Source organism: Euphorbia lathyris, chromosome 5 (genome assembly GCF_963576675.1).
Source record: "Euphorbia lathyris chromosome 5, ddEupLath1.1, whole genome shotgun sequence".
NCBI classification, from domain to species: Eukaryota; Viridiplantae; Streptophyta; class Magnoliopsida; order Malpighiales; family Euphorbiaceae; genus Euphorbia; species Euphorbia lathyris.
This window is the reverse complement of record NC_088914.1, coordinates 28,409,408-28,431,043: the sequence shown is the minus strand read 5'-3', so window position 1 is coordinate 28,431,043 and position 21,636 is coordinate 28,409,408. Positions and strand designations below refer to the sequence as shown.

The 21,636-nt window shown below is 37.6% G+C and overlaps 2 protein-coding genes across 6 annotated transcripts; both read right to left on the bottom strand.

Annotated features, from left to right (window-relative positions):
• Positions 1–5,448: 5,448 nt before the first annotated feature.
• Positions 5,449–9,861, bottom strand: LOC136230336 (mitochondrial inner membrane protease ATP23-like). Of its 4 annotated transcripts, none has more exons than XM_066019386.1 (7): positions 9,642–9,861; positions 9,220–9,295; positions 6,924–7,082; positions 6,622–6,743; positions 6,131–6,268; positions 5,945–6,028; positions 5,449–5,808 (listed from the first exon to the last, which is right to left on the bottom strand). In XM_066019386.1, exons 3-7 carry the CDS (start codon positions 7,021–7,023, stop codon positions 5,674–5,676), a joined length of 579 nt encoding a protein of 192 aa, XP_065875458.1. In that variant the 5' UTR covers positions 7,024–7,082; positions 9,220–9,295; positions 9,642–9,861; the 3' UTR covers positions 5,449–5,673. The 4 variants fall into 4 exon arrangements, with proteins under 4 accessions (XP_065875458.1, XP_065875459.1, XP_065875457.1 ...); XM_066019387.1 differs by having other exon boundaries at positions 6,924–7,079; XM_066019385.1 differs by lacking the exon at positions 9,220–9,295.
• Positions 9,862–14,246: 4,385 nt separating this feature from the next.
• LOC136230202 (BTB/POZ domain-containing protein At5g48800) lies at positions 14,247–17,237 on the bottom strand. Of its 2 annotated transcripts, none has more exons than XM_066019183.1 (4): positions 16,919–17,237; positions 16,515–16,581; positions 15,158–16,324; positions 14,247–15,040 (listed from the first exon to the last, which is right to left on the bottom strand). In XM_066019183.1, the coding sequence occupies exons 1-4, from the start codon at positions 16,972–16,974 to the stop codon at positions 14,507–14,509; spliced, it is 1,824 nt and encodes a 607-aa protein (XP_065875255.1). In that variant the 5' UTR covers positions 16,975–17,237; the 3' UTR covers positions 14,247–14,506. The 2 variants fall into 2 exon arrangements, with proteins under 2 accessions (XP_065875255.1, XP_065875256.1); XM_066019184.1 differs by lacking the exon at positions 16,919–17,237 and adding an exon at positions 16,797–16,848.
• Positions 17,238–21,636: the final 4,399 nt, after the last annotated feature.

Genomic DNA, 21,636 nt, shown 5'->3' with positions numbered 1-21,636 from the left:
ACCCTAGTGGAAGGAGTTCAGAACTTAACTCGGGGAAAATCGATTCTATTATCAGGACTTTTGGCTCACATGTCACAAGGTTAACCAAACCATCAGCAAGTAAGCCCCCAGCTCAAGGTATAATACATGATCCGAAAAGACCGAGGAGAGAGGAGGGGGAGATGGAAGTTGATGACTCGGCTCTTCCAAAAAATGACAATATGGCGGGACCTGGAATCCAGGACCGCTGCCCACAATGAGTTTCCTCAGCTGGAACTGTCGTGGGCTGGGCAACTCACGTACAGTTCAAGTGTTACGGGACCTTATCCGGGTTCATAAGCCTATGGTGATATTCATAATGGAAACTATGATTCAAGAGGAGAAAATTCAGGAAGTAGGAAGGAAGATTGGTTTTAAGAGATACTTTGCGGTCAGTAGTGAAGGGCATGGGGGCGGGCTGGCTCTCTTCTGGAAAGAAAATATCCAGGTGAATATCCTATCCTCCTCAATCAACTTCATCAATGCAATTTTTACTTTACCCAATATTACCCCGTTTTGTATTACGGGTTTCTATGGGTACCCCGAACGTAGCAGAAGGCGTGCCTCCTGGGACTTGCTGCGATCCCTCAAGGAACAGGATGGTATGGCCTGGTGCTATATTGGAGATTTTAATGACATTCTTCATGGAAGTGAGAAGCGGGGTGGCCGACAACACCCGAATTGGCTACTAGAAGGTTTTAAGGAGGCTGTGGAAGATAGCGAACTGCATGAAATTATGATGGAAGGCCATCAATTCACATGGGAAACTGGGAGATATTCGGATAGATGGCTGGAAGAAAAGCTTGATCGTGGCTTGGTTAATACCAAATGGAATGAAGTTTTTGCTGAATCTAAGCTTCGAAATCTTGTAACAGTTGCATCTGACCATTCGGCGCTGTTATTGGAGCTGCGAGCTTGGATCCGTAAAACCTCAGTGAGGAGGTTCCGATTCGAGAACTCTTGGCTGCAAGAAGAGCAATGCAGATCAGTCGTGGATAATGCTTGGAGGAAAGGGTTTGAACAACCGATACAGGAAAAAATTCAAAACTGCAGCAAGGCGCTACAGGATTGGAGCGGGCATTTAGAGTCAAATTTCCGTAAAAGGTTGGATGGTCTTCGTAAAATCATGGACAGTGTCAGGGGTAGACGGGACGAATATAGGGGCAGCTCAGTACAGAAATGCTTCTGCTGCATTCTCAAAAACTCTAAAACAACAAGAGGAATTCTGGAGGCAACGTGCAAAGCTATTCTGGCTTAAAGACGGAGACTCCAACACCAAGTACTTCCATACATATGCATCGGAGAGGAGGCGGCAGAACAGCATCAATGAATTAAGGAATGACGCAGGGGAGAGCTGTACATGGGGTGGTGGGCTTGAGAAGCTGTTGGAGGATTATTTCAAAAACATTTTTAGCAGCCAAGGAGTCGAGGATGCGCATATCATGGATTGCGTGCAGGCTAAATTATCAGACGAAAGTAGAGATGCCTTGGCTCGACCGTTCACTGAAGAGGATGTGAAAAAAAGCGTGTTTTGCGATGCAACCTGACAAGAGTCCTGGCCCAGATGGGCTCAACCCAGCATTTTACCAAAGGTACTGGAACATTGTGGGTCCGGCGGTCAGTTCGGCTTGTTTATCTTATTTGAGTTCAAATCAGTTACCTGCACAACTGAATGAAACCCTGATTATTCTGATCCCAAAAAAGCAAGACCCCTGTATTGTGACCGATCTACGTCCTATTGCCCTGTGCAATGTATTACTCAAGATTCTGACAAAGATGTTGGCAAGTCGCTTCAAACAGGCTCTTTCGGAAATTATTTCTGCTAACCAAAGTGCTTTCTTGAAAGGTAGACTAATATCTGACAATATTCTGGTAGCTTACGAAGTAGTTCACAAACTAAAAGGGCTGAGGCATGGTCAGACAGGAACAACAGCTCTGAAACTGGATATGAGCAAGGCATACGATCGGGTCGAGTGGGCTTTTCTTGACCATATGCTAGTGAAGCTGGGTTTTCCTCTCAATTGGGTCCAATGGATTATGATGTGCGTCTCTACCATATCATACACAATTGCCCACGACGGAAGGGAACTCGGTCCTATTGTTCCCCAGCGAGGACTTAGACAAGGTGATCCACTGTCACCCTTCTTGTTCTTAATCTGTATGGAAGGCCTATCGGCAATCCTATCGAGCAGGGAAAGAGCGGGGAAAATCCATGGTTGTAGAGTAGCAAGACAGGCCCCTCAGATTTCACATTTATTCTTTGCCGACGACAGCCTGTTGTTCTTTAGAGCTACTAGAAGTGAAGCCCAATGTATACAAGAATGCCTGAACTGCTATGCAAGGGCCTCGGGACAGTGCATCAACTTTCAGAAATCATCTATTTTCTTCAGCTCCAACGCTAAACAGACAGATAAGGCGGAAGTCCTTAACGAGTTGAGAGTTAGGGAGGTGGCAACTCTTGACAGCTATCTGGGGGCACCGATTGATGTCGGACGAAGAAAAGGAGTAGCCTTCCAATCCTTAAAAGACCGAATATGGGCTAGGCTCAACAATTGGAAAGAAAAGTTTCTCCCCCGGGCTGGCAAGGAGGTTCTGATCAAATCTGTGCTTCAGGCTATACCAACATATCTTATGAGCTTATTCCTTTTGCCCGGAGAGCTGTGTGGTGAAATAAACAAGCTACTCAATAGATTCTGGTGGAGATCGAATGACCTGAATGCCGCTGGCATTCACTGGAAGAGTTGGGAGAAATTGAGTGTGCCGAAATCTGATGGCGGAATGGGTTTCCGTGACATTCACCAGTTCAATCTGGCGCTTTTAGCCAAACAGGGGTGGAGGCTACTACAGAATCCGATGTCATTGGTAGCGCGTACTTTGAAAGCGAGGTATTTCCCACAAGGGGACTTTCTACAGGCACAGCTGGGACATAACCCGTCTTTCACATGGAGAAGCATTCTTGCAAGCAGAGATTTGTTAAACAGATGGCTTAGACGCAAAGTGGGTGATGGAAACACGATCAATGTGTGGGAGAGTCCATGGCTCCCAGACAATAGTAATCCATACCCGACGAGCATACAAGTGAACAACGATACAGTGGAGCGAGTAAGTGAGTTATTAGACAGCTACGGCAATTGGAGAAGAGACCGAATTCATGAATTATTCAATGCCAGAGACGAAGGACTGATCCTATCCATTCCGAGAGGTTGGTCTGGAAGAAACGACTCATGGCTTTGGCAAAACACTAACAATGGGGAGTACACAGTGAAAAGTGGTTATTTGTTAGGGGTTAATGTTGGGGAAAATACACGTCAGCGGACAAATGCAGTTAATTGGAAGGCTCTTTGGAACTTGAATGTGGCGCCTAAGATAAGGAATTTCCTATGGAGAACTCTAGCACAGTGCTTAACGTCTATGGCGAATCTGTACCGGAGGCACAGCAGGCATCCTAACAGGTGCCCAATCTGCAACGACTCAGGGGAAGACGAGAGTCACATTTTTCTGGTTTGTCCAATCGCACGTCAGGTATGGGGGCTGTTCTTCAACGACAGTAGAATGGAGGCGGTTCACGATTTCATCAGCTGGCTCAAACAGATAATAGAGACGAATTCCCCGCTGGCTGAAAGGATAACAGTTATTATGTGGCATATATGGAGGAATCGAAACCGAGCCGTCTGGGAAAAGAAATTCAGCTTACCAGAATCAATTTTGACAGCAGCAAATTCAGATCATCAGAACTGGGCGGCGATAAGAAGAGGAGCGCAGAAAATGCAGGCTGAGCCAAGGATAAACTCGAACCGCTGGCAGAGACCAGAACAGGATAAACTAAGCTGCAATGTCGATGCAGGCATGAACTATGAAGCGGGGTTTAGTTCTTTCGGCATCATAATCCGGGATCAAGCGGGTGTTTGCCTTAATGCAAGAAAGGTAGGTCTCCCGCTCCTACTTAACCCAGCAGTAGCGGAAGCAATTGCTATAAGGGAGGCGCTGAGCTGGATCAAACGCCTGAATCTTTCGCGTGTGGAAGTACAATCTGATTGCCTTGAAGTAGTACGGGCGATTCAACATCAAAGCTGCAATCTCTCCTATCTATCTGATGTTGTCCAAGAGTGTTGTGTCTTGTTAAGAGATTTAGATGTAGTGTCGATCTCATATGTTAGTCGGTCAGCGAATCTAGCGGCTCATTGCCTTGCGAAAGCGGTTAGTTCTAAGTCTGATCAAGGTGAGTGGGCATGTCCGCCACCTTTCCTTACAAATATTCTTTCTGCTGATTTAATATAAATTCAATTTATTTTTTCAAAAAAAAAATAATCAAATAGGCTTGATACATTATTTGTTCTCTGAACTTGTCCAAAAAGATTGATTGGCCCCTTAAACTTTCAAAGTAATCCAATAGCTCTCTAAACTTTTAAAGTAATCCGATAGCTCCCTGAACTTGCATAAAATGTTCAGTTAGTCTCCTGAACTTGCGTAAAATATAATCAATTGATCACTCGATCGTAAAAAAGTAAGTTAAATGCGGAAGATGTATTCAACTTATCTTAGAATGTTATTACATAATTAAAAAATAGATTAAAAATGCAGTTATTGATTGCTCAACTATACAACTTTTCTTCTCTAATATTAGAATCGTATACTCCGATTTTGGTCATTTTACTTTTTTTTAAGACTCGTGCAATACATATTCCGCATTTAACTTACTTTTTTACGACCGAGTGATCAATTGATTACATTTTACGCAAGTTCAAGGGGCTAACTGAATGTTTCATGTAAGTTCAGGGAGCTATCGGAACACATTGAAAGTTCAGGGGGTCAATCAAGCTTTTTGAACAAGTTCAGGAGGCAAATGATGTAATAAGCCAATCAAATATGATAAAGTTTGTAAAGTATGTTATGATTCATTCTAAAATTCCCCTTGAGCCAGTTCCTAAACCTGCTTTCAACTGAACATAAAGATGAACAGTCCTAAATCAGAGGCTTCAACTTAGTTTTTTCCCTTTCTTTTCCAGATAAAAAAGGTTAATCAAGCCCAAGCTATCTTTTAGCATCAAAGTTTGTATGAAGAACTATAAGAGGAGGATGAACATTTACTGTCAAAAAGAAACTTAACGAACTCTATTAAACTATTAAACTGTATTTTTACTACGATGTCACCTCGGTAATCCTTCGAGTTTGAAATACACTAAAATGAATTATGATAACTCATTAACCTCCATTTACTCTCCATACACTAAAATGAATTATGGTAATCCTTGGAGGTTAGTTTGGAGGTTAGAGGAAGTAAACATTTAACCCCATTAACCTCCATTTACTCTACAAAAATAACTCTCAAACAAGTTAACTTAATATTTAACATTCCATTACTTCCATTTACTCCCATTAACCTTCTCCCAAACAAGGGCTAAAGATAAAAGTTGCGTGCATCATAATATATTCGAGTTCAAAGATACGAGTATATCAATTGTAATATCATCAATAAGCATCCATACAGTTTTTTTTTTATAATTTATCAAAATACATGGTTCGAGACTCGTAACGCATCCTTTAGGTGAATCCTTTTCCAATTAAAGATTTCTACGTACATTAGGACTTGAATTCGATCTAGTTTAAATAACCTGGAGCCTTATCTTAATTGGAATAAGCATCCATACATTTAATCTACAGTAATAGCATACTGTAATGGTCTTTTGAAGATATGGAGAAAAATATAATATGACATTCATGTTTGTGGCAGCTTGGGTTCATCAGCACCGATTGCATCGATCTTCTCCGCACACATTCCTTCAAATCATGCTGATTACAAAGTTTATACATTTGATCAAAGCAGAACAAAATCATTTAGGAGGATATTATGAATTAAAGGAGGTATATAATATATTGAGCAGAAGTTTGAGCATGTTTAGAGCTTTTTATAGAGTCTAGATCTTACTTGTCCTTTATCTTTTAACTTCAAGTAACCACGCAGCAATTCTCGTTTAAAGTGGCAATCTCCACTTAGATTGTTAGCACGAATCTATATCAGAAGAATCAAAAACATCGTATCAAAATGGAGAAAACACCAAACACAAATTACAAAAAAGAGTTCGGAATCGGAATTGACAATTGTGATTCCCACCTCAGCACAGGCTTGATGAGCACAATCAGACCAGTTCATGTTCGCAGCACGACATTCATCATAAGCATGAATCAGCTCATGTTTAACCACTTGGTTAACATCTTCTTGGTTGCTCATGTGATTACTGCACACTATTATCTTACATGGAATAACCAAAAAAAATAAATTATTTATTACCAGAAATTCAAAGATCACAATAAACACACATTTCTAGATAAACCAATTTCAGGAAAACCGTTACATAATTCACCATGCTAATTACCAGAAATTAAACTCTACAGTTCAATTAATTAGTAACTAATAATATTAATCAAACAAACATAACAAAATATACATGCAGTCACTAAGTTAATCGTCCATTACAAGGACCGGAAAAAAAACAAAAACCTTAAACTTCCATGAGGTACAATCACCAGTGTCAACTAATGATAAACAGGTCAATGCAGATAAAACTAACAGAGAATTCACATGAATAAACAAACAATTCTTACCCCTTCACCGAGATAATAACCACCACTAATCTTCACATTGCAATCAACAGCCTTGATGAAATTGTCACCAATTCCACAGCCTGCTTTCTCCAAATGCTCCTTCAAGGATCTCACTTCTGGAGCTACAGTCAACAGAAAGACATGGAAAAAATTTAATAGATGAACTTCACAATCAGCACAATCTTATTTGAAAAAAAAATTACACTTCTCACCTTTTCTCCAAAATGTGAAAAACACTAAACCCTAGTCAAATTTATATAAAAAAAAGGGATGAATATCACAGAAATGATAGATAATTATACTTCTCAGACTTTCTTGAATCATATCGTCGCATTCTGTCACTGTCATGCCAGCAGAGCGAGGGTTTTGGGAAGGATTGTTTCCCATTTTTGTAAATGGCATAAGAGTTCTGCTTCAGTTTATTTCTTTTCTGGGCTACACTTCACTCTTTTTTCCTTCTACTGCGTTTAATCATAATTGAAACGATAGTGTTGATCAGAAGTCGTTGACTGAAATCAACTTCAATTATAAGAAATCAATTTAATTTCGGTTAATCCATTGAATAAATATTTTTAAAGAAATCCAACTGGACACTACTAAAAGGCATAAGAATCATAGTGAAAGAAACATTTATAAAATATTGCTTTTACATATAAGTTTCTCATTTTTCTTCAAATTTTGGACAGGGGACTAAAACTGCTGAATATAACAAACTTAAGGACCTTATAAAGTACGATTGCTAATACAAGGACAGGCTAGTGTATTAGATAGAAAGTCAAGGATCAATAAATTATTTAGCTAAAGATGCATTTGCATTCAATACCACAGTTTCAAATTTAACTAAAGACGGCTTAACTAACAATACACTCAAATTTTTGTACAGATACAACAACAACAACAACAACAAAGCCTTAGTCCCGAAATGATTCGGGGTCGGCTAACATGAACCATCATATAAAACCGTGAAAATCAAGTCGTGTCAGCGACACAGATTCGCTCCCTCCACTCCGTCCTATCCACTACCATATTTTCCTCAATTCCCAATAAACTCATATCACTCTCGATCACCCTCCTCCAAGTTTGCTTAGGTCTTCCCCTACCCCTCGCCCAATAAACTCATATCACTCTCGATCACCCTCCTCCAAATTTTTGTACAGATAAGAAGAATAAAATAATCAACAGTATTATAAATATGTGAAGAATTGTAAAACCAAATATGATAACGTTTGTAAAATAAACTTATGCTTAAGCCAGTTCCTAAACTTGCTTTTAACTGAACATGAAGATGAACAGTCCTAAATCAGAGGCTTGAATTTTACCCTTTCTTTTCCAGATAAAAAAGGTTAATCAAGCCCAAGCTATCTTTTAGCATCAAAGTTTGTATGAAGGACTATAAAAGGAAGATAAACATTTAATGTAAAAAGAAACTTAAGGAACTCTACTGAACTGTATTTTTACTACACCTCGACAGTCCTTCGAGTTTGAAATACACTAAAATGAATTATGATAACTCATGTATGTAGTCTAAAGATAAAAGTTGCGTGCATGTGCATCATAATATATTCGAGTTTGAAGATACGAGCATAGTTGTCAAAACGAGATTCGACTCGTGAATCGAAATCCACATTTTGTGAATCGTGACTCGTGAATCGTAAGATTCAGTTCACATTCATAATACTGTAAAAAAATTATTTACCGTGTTGAACTCAAAATATTATGAAATATTAGTCTAGAAATGCAGTTTTAATGTCAAAAAAGAAATCATATCAACCAAGTACTTACAATTCAAATCTAATACAAATGCAATCCTAATAAAACTAATTAACAAATCAGACTCTGTTTAATAACTTAGTGGAGATGGAGAGTTTGAGCTTCTTACTTTTTTTTTTTTTTTTTGCCTTGTTGTCAACTTGATAATGATGGAATGAAACTAGTTTGAGTTGATAACTTGCTAAATAACAATTGGACTAGAGGATAGTGGATTTAGTGTTAGTGTTGTTTTCAGTTTTTGATGAAAATCAAAACACACTTAAAATAAACCACATGCCAAACACCCACACAAATCAAAGTTAAATAAATTACAACCTTAGGTCTAAACTTTTCAATTTCTTGCTGCCATGAGTTGGGTTTGATTCTATACCAGTAGGGCACCACTAACCCTAATTGCAAGCCATTCCTGGATAAAGATGTTAATTACTAATTAAAACCAGTAATTTTCTGGTTCAAAACCAGTGAGCTTTGATGGGGATTGAGTTAGAGATTTTTAAATGCAAACCTGTAACCAATGATTGTTCAAATCATTGGTTAAAGAAAAGTATAAAAGGCATGGATTGAGTTAGAGAAATGCTTCATTGGACAGAGATATGAATCAAATAACATTGCACACTTCTCATAGAAATACCAGGAAAGGCACTGGCCAATAAAGGAAGAATTCGTTGTTTTTCTTATAGAAAACCCTAATCTGGAGCTTTTTAAATCTTAAGCACGAATTGGTAAAATGTTTTTTTTTGTAGGCAGGTTTTTGTATATGTATTGAAGTTCAAAGGACATGCTATGGATATCCAATGGAAAAATGATTAATATTTACTTTAACAATACCTCAAACAGTTGCTCTTTAGTCTTTCCAAATAATTTTGAAGCATGTGAGCTTTTCTGCACTACATCATTCCTCAAACTAGAAACAAAAACATAATTAAGCAAACCATCCAGAATGCTACATTAGAAAATACATGCATTTTTCCAACTATATATCAGTGAATACATGCTATATATCATATTATGCAGCAAAACAAGAAGTTTCATGTATACAGAATTGGGTACAAAAAAAAAAGGAACAAAAATCAATTCTTATTTTTTGATCTACGAATTAGGTATATAACAAAGGAACAAAAAAAAAATCAATATTCATCCGAATTCGAAATAGTGTTAAACTTTTAGCCTAAGTACCAATTATTACTGCCTACTGAATCAAGTAACATGAAACCCATATCTTTTCTAAACTGAAACAAAGTGAAATGTACCTGGAATTGAGTGAAGAGACTGAAGAGACAGCAAAGTAGCTTCTACGCCTTCAACGATGATGGTGAGAACTGAGAATCATCTGAGAATGCGTTTTGGATTTTGTGGCTGATGGTTAGGAATTTCGATGATGGTGAGAACTGAGAATCATCTGAGAAAAATCGCAGACTGTGTCACTGTGTGGTGGATGACTGGTATGTCAATCGGTAGGGAACCCGTACCCGTCCCCGTACCCGTCCTCAATCTCATTTCGGTACCATTTAAATTGGGGAAAATTACAAAACTGGGCCAAATGGGAGGCCCATTTATATATTTAACCCATTTACTAATCCTACTACATATCTAGACTTATTTTGTGTGACTTTCCCATAATACCCCTAATCTTCCCACTTCCACCACTCCCGAATCGCCGCTCCCCCTATCTCATTGGTTATGCGAAAAGTTGCTTCTGCATTAATGATTTCAAGACTTTTGATCTTCCTTTCTTCCTTTAAATTGCACGAAATCTGCACCATTTAGTCAAAATCACAATGAATTTCTCTTTTTCCTCTCTTCATCTCTTGATTCTGCAACTTCCCAACCCTAGAAAACGAAGCCATGGTTTTTCATCTTCCTGTTCGTTGCTTGGTTTCTTTCTTCTTGTTACCATCAAAGAAATGGTTTTTCTACGTTATTTCCTTCGTTCTTCCCATGTTATTATATTGTTATTGTCGCTTTTGGGGGTGAAAGGGGCGAAAAATGTAAGTATCTGTTTTTTTTCTGCGTTTTTTTCATGAATTCACTTCGCAATCGATGGTTTCGCTAAGCTTTGCGAAGAGAACGAGCCTGGAAAGTGACAATCTACTTCGTTAATCGTTGATTTCGCGAAGATATCGAAGAGAAAGCGTCTGAAACGTATGGATCTACTTCGCGAATCGATTAGTTCGCGAAGTCTGCGAATAGATCCTCACGTTTCAGACCTCGTAGACTTCGCGAAAGCATCGATATGCGACGTAGATAGTCACGTTTCTGACCTCGCAGACTTCGCGAAAGCATCGATATGCGAAGTAAAACCCTGCACATTTACATTCGCATGCTTCGCTAATCTTCATTTCGCGAAGCCAAAATCGGCTTTTTCCCTGCCTAACACGATTAATTTTTTCTGTAGATGATTGAATACGTAATATTCCTTTCTAGAAGGCGGCGTACTGGGCTGCAGGGGAGATGATTTTCCTTTCTGTATAGGGATGAACTTCCCCAAGACTGACACATTCACTCCTAAAGTGGTTGGTTAGGAGAGGTTTTGTCAATCTTGGGGTGCACCATGGGACATGTCCATCCCATGGTGCCAATCTTCAAAGTGGACCTAACTATCCGGTACCAATCTTGAAACGGATGAGTAATCTTGGTGTGCACCGTGGGACACGTCCATCCCAAAAGGTCTGGAAGTCCAGACCTTTTGGGATGGACGTGTCTCACGGTGCCCACCAAGATTACTCATCTGTTTCAAGATTGGTACCGGATTAGTTAGGTTCACTTTGAAATGATTCGTTAGGAGAGTTCATTGTGGCAATCTTGTTGTAAATTTTGATAATGTTATGATTTGAATGTTGTTATTGTGGCAATCTTGTTGTAAATTTTGATAATGTTATGATTTGAATGTTGTTATTGTGGCAATCTTCTTGTAAATTTTGATAATGTTATGATTTTAATGTTAGAATCCGTTGTTGTTTGCCATTTTTTGTTATATACCACTTCGCAAATTAGCTTCAGGTCATATCCAGCATTCGCATATGCGAACTAAATTCATCAAGCAAAACAAACTTCAGCTTCGCAGGCTTCGCATATGCGAACTAAATTCATTAAGTAAATACAAACATCAGCTTCGCAGGCTTCGCATATGGTCGAATATGCGAAGTCAGACGGGATAGAGCGAGCCCCGCGTAAATATTGAGGGTATTATGGGAAAGTCACACAAAATCAGTCTAGATATATAGTAGGATTAGTAAATGGGTTAAATATGTAAATGGGCCTCCCATTTGATCCAATTTTGTAATTTTCCCTTTAAATTGAGGGTACCTGCAAATACAACTGTTTGATATATATTGACATTAGGTACCCTCGTGTATAATACATATTGCGATCCCTATAAATATAGAAAAGTGTCCAAATTTATCCATAATATTTCCACCAAAATTGATTTTAGTCCAATTATCTAACAAAAAAAATTGAATTGATTTGAGTCTCTTTAGCTATTATAAAATTTGACATATAACTCTACCCCCATATAAATCAATTACATAAAACTAAGTGTCGAAATTATTTATTGTGTTACTAACACAAATATAACAACTTATCAAGATGAACTAAACTGTTTTAGTTTATTAATAATGGAAATTTAAACAAATTGGTTTGACAATTATTTAATCCGTTAATTGATTCATTATTTGACTATCATATTAGAACTTCCAAACAAAATAAACATGTTCAACATATAAACAGTTTTATGTAATTCATTTATATGTGATATATTTTGTTGTTGATATTAACTGTGTTACTAATATAATAAATATTTTAAACATTTGATATTTTTACATATTATTTATAACTGTGAATTGGGACCGAGTGCTTAATATATGGACTTATAATCATCATGAGATCATTGAGATCATTCCATGAGATGTGAGAAATTTTGTTGTTAGAAATATGAAATCATTAATATATCCTTTAAACTAAGGAGAAGGATATAATGGGAATTGCATTAACAAAGCATTCCTCTCAAATTCACAAAACCACTTTACAGTGAAACAGAGTGAAAATACAATACAACCTTTAAATTAATTAAGGAAAATTATAAATATAAACCATGTGTTTTAAAAAAAATTCTAATAAGAAGTTTGAGATTTATGAAGTTTACAATTACTTAATTTTTCAGTTATAAAGTCGGCCTTTTTAATTGTTCCAAATGAGTTCTTCTCAGATAAATAGTCACCACAATATCAATTTTTAACAGAATGTTTGAATTTGAAAACTCTATAAAATATAGACATTTGTTTACAATCTTTTGAAGGATAAGACTATCTTTATGAATCGGTCAAACAAAATGATTTATTTTTATACTTCTTCCCAATTATTTATATCTTGATAAAACATGTGTTTGGAAAATAATAATAATAATAATAATAAAATGGTATTAACACGTATTATTTTGAATAAATTTATGGAAATTAATCTAAGTTGAATAAGATGATGATGATGAAGAAAAGAGCAGCCAAGCCATATAGCAGCATCAATTAAAATTATTGAAAACATAAAAGGATAACAACAGCAGCAATTAATCTATAGTGTACATCGAAACAGCATATTGAAGATGAAACAATGAACAAGACACAATCCCTCTACTTGAAAATAATATCTTCATTTCTAGTATGACCATTTCATAAGAAATACCGCCTTTTTTTCTGTCTTAACTTCCACCAAATGACCCATAAAAATCAAGCTCATGCTGAATTCATTCCCCTCTTCCACCCCATTTCTTACTAACAAAGAAAAGGTTCCGAAAAACGGCACGAATATGGCCACTGTAGCTGCAGAAGATGGTGTCCTAAAACTAGTGCATCCTGGTAGAAATGTTGAGATTTACAGAAAGCCTGTGATTGCTGCTGAAATCATGAGGAAGTATCCGAGGCATTCCGTTACTAGACCGGATTTTTTCGAGTATCCTTGGGTTGTTGTTAGGCCGGAATCTGTCCTCAACTTAGGCAAGGTGTTCTTCATTGTTCCAAACCGGACTGTGTACAAGTTGATGAAAGATCACAAGGAGAAAAACCGCGGAATCCTGTCACCGAACAAGCATTTATATCTGAAAGATCAAGGCCAAGATTCCCCTGTGAAGATTAATGCTGGTTCAACACCGAAGCATCTGAATCGTCTGCGAAGCCTTAATCAATCACCTCCTACTACAACTTGTATGTGCACGTCTTCACTTGACCAGCCCCGCGATTTAAGAACCAGGAAACAAAACAAAGTTGGGTCTTGGCCTGATATTGTTATGTCCAAGAATGAGAACATCTACCTTAAACATGGAGAGAAACAGAAATCTGTGACAGGTTCGAGAATTTTGCTTAGATCTTTCGATGATGATGATTTCGAGTCTACTGACAGTAAAAAGACTTCAGAGTTTCACGGTAATGTATTAGAGTTACAACATAGCAGAAGAGAGGTTACTGTGCTAAAATCTTGCTTAAGAAAACGAGACAGTTCTCGTAAATTGCTTCAATTTCGGGTATCTTTCTTCTTGCCTGTGGAAGATAAGGAGTAGCAGAGAAGAATCAAAGTGTCTATGAAGAGTTAGCTGCAGACAATTATTCAGACCAAGCTTTGTTCCAACACAGCTTGAATTTTCCAAACATGATAATCTGATGCTTTTTAGTGCATCTTTCGGTGCTACATATCAGTGATTATGTAAAAATTGACATGAAAATATCTACCAATGTTTTGCAAATATGTTCTGCACTCTGCAGAGGTGAGTATTATGATCTTTTTCGTTTCCAATTCCATGTTATAAATCCCCGAAAAAATCGGAAAAAGAGCATAAAACGATTATAAGATCCTCAGTATAATAAGAATTATGTATGCTAAATTTCTTTTATATATACAGGAGGGCAAACAAATTCTTACATATAACATTTCAAATGATTTAAGAGTTCTACTCTCCGAAACCATAACTCGCAAACGAGAACCTCTTTCCTTGCTAAAAAATTGCATCATAAACAATATACAATGTGGGCAATAAAACCATTTTAAAGTCAAATAAAGGTGAACAAAAGCCTGTCTTGCAGCTACTCAACAAATGCAGAAAAAGAAGAATCCGGGTAGCTGGAATTACCTAATCGGTACTGGCACATGTTCTCTCTATCACTCTAGAATCAGTTCTGTGAGAGTTCTTCGACGGGGAGCTTGATCCCCTAGAAGAACTATGCCCAAAGAAGCTCAGCTTACCAATTTTCCTTGAGAAAGAACTCATGAATTTTCGAGAGTGAGACTTTTGCATATCTCTCTTCATACAAACATGTTCTTTCTCTAGATCATTCAGTCTCATCCTTAACCGAGCTAGCTCTAGTTTTAGCTCTCGATTTTCTCTCCGCAGGGATGCATAGTTATCTCTCGGAGACATTGCTGCACTTAGCGCGCCACTGCTGATTCTCCATGACTGGTGCATTGGTTTATGGTCTTCTTCACCATAAGAGACACATAATGCATTTCTTAGCCTTATCTGTTCAAAATAGAGCACTTGTACAATTGCTTGGAGCGGGAGGCGTTCATTCTGTGCAGCATGTGCTCCAGCTTCTTGTGAAAGTTTTTGAAAATCGATCAATTTGCAGAGCTTCTTTCTGTCAGAATCTGGTAACCCCTGATGAGCCTTGATACATAATTGAAAAAGAACCAAAATAAGTTCAGAGAACTAACAATTTTTCCTTCACTAGGTGTTGATGCAAATAACCGGAAAAAGCATATAAGGATAATAAGAGATACATACTTTTAGGTAAATATCGATGGCCCGGTATAGTCCATCATGTATAGTACGAGCATGTGTTGGTAGAGTTTCTGCAATGACCATGAACTTAGAAAGCTTGAGGTTTGCATCAGGAGCAATTTCAGCAAGATAATTATCCACTAACTTTGCAACCTTAAACAATGCAGTTTGAGATGGCGAATGTGGACTATCCGATTCAAACACGGAAGCATCTTCCATCTCATCTTCACTATCATCTTGCTGTGAGAAATTTACCAAAATCCTATGAACCGTGTCAACATCAAACAATGTGTCCCCTGCATGCCTGAAGGATGGGATTAAAAGATCATCAAGGGTTGCAATATCCAGCTGTGAACCAATTCGCCTCTCTAGATCAAGTCTACAAGCAATTGTGCAGTCAAGCATGACTGCACTTCGTAAAAGACCAAACAGGAAAGTGATTGGAACCGCAAGTTTCTCAACTGGCAGCAGGTTCACAATCGTCTCAACCACAAGCCTTTCATGCCCGGTTGAGATCAGATCAACTTTTGTCTGGCTAGATGGGTTCCATAAGCTGGATTTCCTTGTCAATTCCTTCTGAGCATAGTTCACAACCGATGCTCCAATACTCTCAGGACGCACCCCGCGACACTTCATGGCTGTAATGACTCTTTGGTAGAGATCTATCCGGAGAATAGATAGATCTTCTATCCACCAATCACCCTCGCATTTTGCTTGCTTGTTCATGTGAAGTCTCCCTGAACTGCTATACTCCAATCGCGAAAAGCTTGAGGCGATTTGCTCTACACAAGCCTTTGAAGCTATTGCATCTATGCAACGGCTAACAATCTTCAGCTCATCAGCAAGAGGAAGCAGGTTCTCACATTGCTGTAAAACTTCAACACACATTTCAAGGTTCTTGCAAACAATACTCTCCAGGTATTCTTCTGCACGAGAACCAAGATTATCTTGCGAGAAGTCTTCATTCATTTCAAGGTAATCAGAGATACAACATAGCTGAGCAACGTTTGCTGATGTAATTTCAAAATTAATGCCGTAACAGAATTTAGCAGCCAACTCAAATGCTTCTGCTCCTCCCGGTAGATTAAGAAGCTCCACCCTTGAGATATCTGCATCTCTATGTTCTGCAACCACCTTTCGGATTCGTCCACTGCGAGAGACAAGAGGGAACTGCAGACATATCCGTACAGACACATCTAGTTAAATCTTCCAGTTCCTCGGTTGATTATACATAAAGGAAACATTAAGCAGATCCTTGCTTCAAAGATTTTGACCTCACAACACAAAATTTTGTAACATCACGCCACATAAAAATAACCAAATATGAAATTTAGAAGTCCAGACATAAGCAGAAGGTTACCTTATGTAATGCAAAGGTCCCTCCACTCACTTCTATAGTGATATCACTAGGAACATCTCGAAAAATCCTACAACAAGATATAATCACAATCATATGACTATGAAAACTAACATAAAATTCCTTCAATGAAACAAGTACTCAAAATAGAAATCGACTGGAATCTAATAAAAATTCCATCAAAGAACACAAAGTTGAAAACTTGAAATGCACAAGTATGATGAGAATGATGCTTCTGAAAAACAATTGGATGAAAATGTAGAGAGAATTATAAAAATTACATACATATCATGAAGAAGAAAAGAAAAGAAGCAGAATTAGAGTTCAAAGAAGAAACAGAGTAAAGAATTAAACAAACAGAGTAAAGTAGCATAAAATTAAAGATATAGGTTGGATGAAAAAGGAACCATTCGTTGTATCTCTGCCTGGAACACTTGGATAAAGAGACTTGATGCTTGTCCATGGAAAGAGAAGAAAAAGAAGAAACTAAAGGTTGAAAAATGAAAGAAGAAAAAAAGGAGGAAAGAGAAGAAGAGGGATAATGGGACAGAGATGGCGATAGAGAAGGTGAAGTTGCTCTTTGGCCATTTTTGTCAAACAGGTGATGTTCATAGACATAGATTGCAACTGTCCAAAGCAATGGGGCCTCCCTTGTGGGTCACCTCACCTCACCTCTCCTTCTACATATATAAAATTGGAATTTCCCCTCTTTTTGTATGCCCAAATCAAATCTGAAATCTTGGCGTGTATTTGGTGTATAAAAAGATAATGGAGACTCCTTTCTTTGGTTTGGCCATCATGCCTAAAGCTTCTCAAGGTAAAAGTTAAAGCTATAACTGAAAAAAAAAGGCCACCTTTCTTTTTTTTCTTTTTTGAACTTCTGTTTTGCCCATAAAGTCTATTATTTTGCCTTCAAAAAAGCGGGAACAAAATCACTTTGTGTTATATGGACTTTTATTTAACTCTCCCTCCCTCTCTCTCCCTCTCTCTCTCTCAAGTGAAATTATATAAAAGTAATTCTATAATACTCTCAAAACATTATAGCCAACTAAGTAATAACATAAGTGAATATTAAAGATTCAATTTTGAGTAGGCCCGAATCATTCCCTCGCACTGATCGGATGTCTTGTCTGCGTATCCAGAAACTTCTTCCTGTATAAGATCGATCTACGTACTTCTCTCCTAATCACAAGTTTACACATTGCACATAGATAGTGCCACCTGGCAAGAAAGGCCGACTTTATCGACTTCTAGAATCAGTTTCACTCTTATTCGGATTAGGAGTTAATCTTCACTCCTGTATAAAGGGGTCCAACTCACTAGCATAAAGCTATCTGATCATTACTCTCTCTCTCTCTCTCTCTCTTTTTATATATAAGAACAAACTTGAGTGTTGAAGTATCCTTCATCGGGAATCCAACCAAGTATTCATGTGTCTTGCAGGGACACATCACACCACAAAAGCCTCAGCAGTCACTTCATTACTTCACTCCAGCACATAACATCTAGATCTATCTTGATCAATACCCGATCTCTAAACAGTAAGAATTTTCAGCTACGTTATCATTGGTAGAGTGAGCGTGGACCTGAGATCGTCAACAGGCTTCTTTAGGCTTGGATATTGAAGTAGCTAACATGACGACACCACTTCTAGACCTTGGGGACTTCCTCCCCTAAACAGATAACAGAAACTCCACCTCTCTATTGGGGGTCAATGATATTGGTGTTTCGGAGGGCTTTCATAGGCAAAGTGGTGCTCCTTCTTCGTTTAGAGTTGCGGGAAACACCCAAACGACTCACGAACACCATGACACAAGAGCAAGTCGGTGACCTGATAGGTTTCCTATCAAGGATGACTTCTCGGCTGAGTGGAGGAAACTAAAATCCTCGATTGGCCACTCTTTACCTTTATTCATTCTACGCATTTTAGCTGAACGATCCTCATTTGGACCCCTACTATGACATTAATAACCCCTCTAGGAACTCTTTCGACATGTTGCTTTTCTTTAGTATCTCTAGTTTTAATGGTATTTTTCAAAAACTTATCCAACTTTCCTGCCTCAGTCATCTTATTCAATTCCATCGCCAGCTGTCTGCACTCTTCGGTATCATGGCATTCGCTCTTGTGAAATTCACAAAACAAACCATTGTTCCTTCGACCGAAGTTTTAATCTTTGGTGGATATTGAATATGCAGCATGTTGCTTTCAACCTAGTATAAAACTTCCTTCTTAGGGGCATTTATGCGTACATGATTCTGAATAGCATGCTCCTTAAATCGTTTATGTTCATCCCTGCCTCGGTCGTTCCTTCTTTCCTTCGGCTGATGAACCGAACTCAACCTTTCCTTCAACAAGGGATTCAATCTGTGACCATCCCATTTAACGAAGTCCCTAGCTCTTCTCGTCAAATCTGGAAACGTCTGCGGTCTTCGGGTTGTCAATTCTTTGGACAGATCCTTACTTCGACACTTGCTTACCATAGCCTCAACAGTTCCATCCACATTCAAAATTTTAATTTGAATTGCCACTCTCTGGAAACGCTCCAACCATTCTTTCAATGATTCATTCGGCTCTTAAACCAAGTAATTTAGGTCTTGCATTGTTTTACTTTCAGGGATGGAAGTGATGAAATGATCACAAAACTCTCGGGACATTTGCTTGAAAGACTTAATGGATCCTGGTAAAAGCTGGTCATACCAGTAGGCAGCTGATTCCCTCAATGTTGTTGAGAAAAGCCTACACATGAGTGCGTCAGTAGTAGTTGTAGTTTGAAGTTCCCTTTGAAAGTTCTTGACAAGAAGGGTTGGATCATTCATCTTGTTATAATCCTTCAAAAGAGGATATTTAAACCCTCTAGGCATTGGTTAACTCATAATATTTGCACTTAGAGGAGTATTTATCTCATTCGTCGCTGATCCTTTGGCCTGAAATCCCTCCGCCTTTATTGCCTGCCGAAACTCACTCTTAATAAGATTAAAAACTTCTTCTTTAAGCGAAAATTCTTTTTCTTTCCGCTTCGCTGCTCTTGGTCATGATGATCATTTAGAGATATAATCACATTATATTATCTAATCAATATTATCCTTTAATTGATTTAACTATAATTATCTAAATAAATCAATTAATCCAAGTTAATATTCCTCCTATAAATTTCGGCCCATACATGTCCTCCCTCTTGAACTGTCATTTCGTCCTTTGGTCTTAATTCTATGTGTGACCCGTTAGGTTCTTACTGCAACTAGTCGTATATATTTATTTAAATTAATTTAACCAAATCAATTTAAACTAAACCTATAACTAAATGAGTGCGTAGACTTTTATTGACAGAATTGTCACATTCCCCTAAAGTGATAAGAAGTCAGGTTGATTCTGACGTTTATCTTTCTATATTATGTCCAGTATAATTCGATCATTCATCAGCTATACCCTTAGACGAATCTGTAACTATTAAATATGTTAAGTTACATATAATGAGGCGTCTATTTTACTTGTCCAAATAGAATTAACTTTGATTAGATAGGTTAAGTGAAATCTATATTTTTTCTCTTAACCATATCACCTTGCAAGGGTTTCAGTTAACTCTTCCACAAAAGGCCATGGATATATCGTCTATCTATCAAGAGTGATGAATGCTCAATCTAACATTAACCATCCTGTAATTACTTTGTGTGTTAACCAACGCCTGCCCTCACACACCCTAGAGTCCCCTCTGTAGTGGATCGTGTTCGGACAGAGTCAAAGCACCACACTCCAGAATCCATAATCTCTAATTAATGTTTATTTGAACCTGATGATTACTTATACCTACTAATACCATTTGAGATGAAACAAGTGACATTAGATAAATCCATCCATCCTGTTATCTCAAGTTGGGTCCCCAATCCTAATGAACTCTTTCACCGGATCCATGTAACTGTGTAGATATCCAAATATCTAAAACTTGTAAGATTAGCTCCTTGTTCACCAACAGAATACACTATTACGTGCAAGTCTCAACAGCACTATGTTAATCTCATAAACATATTACTTGACTTGGGATTTATTTTAAGTTTATTGGTTTATTATAAAGTTTAGTCTTACTTCATGCTTGTATGAACACTTTATGATCACTTAAATAAGCATGAGATTTCTTTTATTTAATTTAATTAGTTTTGATAAAAGATAAATGACTTTATATAGTTAAACATATTATATCTTATAAACAAACGATAATGAACTTCATTTACAACTGGTTTATATCCTGCAACAATTGTCTATAGGACACTAACCCTCCCCCCTCCCCCTCCCCCCCCCCCCCCCCCCCCAACATACACGTGTCGGCTCCTTATTGGCTTCAGACCCTATTATTCTGTTCCAAAATATAGGTGAACTTGGGGAACGTATCTTTGGAGTCCAGCATTCTTATTGGTCCACGTGTCTCCTTTAGGCAGCTCCGAAAGAGAAATCAATTAACCGAAGGTCAGTGTTTTGACCGAAGCTAGATTCGCTTCTGGACCTTAATTGGGCTAGGCCCAAATACTTACTTCGGAATGAGACCAAAGCCTTTTGACTTATGTCACAATCAAACGATATCGTATAAGTAGTGAAAGTAGTTTTTTATAAATGTAGGGAATAACAACAAACGATAAACTTTAACAACAAATAGCAGGTAAAACAAACGGGTCCGGAACCATACCGTGAGAGGAGGGTGAAGATGAGGATGAGCTAGGTTTTTTTTCCCTAGAACTAGAACTAGAGAGATGAATGGGACTTATCCCATAATTAAGAATCTCTTAGAAAAAGAAAAACTAATAATTAAGAAGTGGGTGAAATGTTTATATCAGTTTGTTACCCGTGAATATATATTCGATTTTGAATGGATCTTTTTTTTCTTTGAAAATATTTTAAATGGGTTTAGGTATTAAAGTCTGTTACTGAACAATTTTTTTTATTAAAATAATAATTTTGAATCCTAATTCATAGTGATACTTTACTATTGCCAATTAATTTATTACTCAGTAGGTTGTATCACATGTACGTATCAATAATTATTCGTATTAGAGAATTTTTAATCATAGTTCAATTCCGATGTAATTAAGGAACTGATTGCGATAATGTTCTTATTATTCATTTATTTTCATTTTC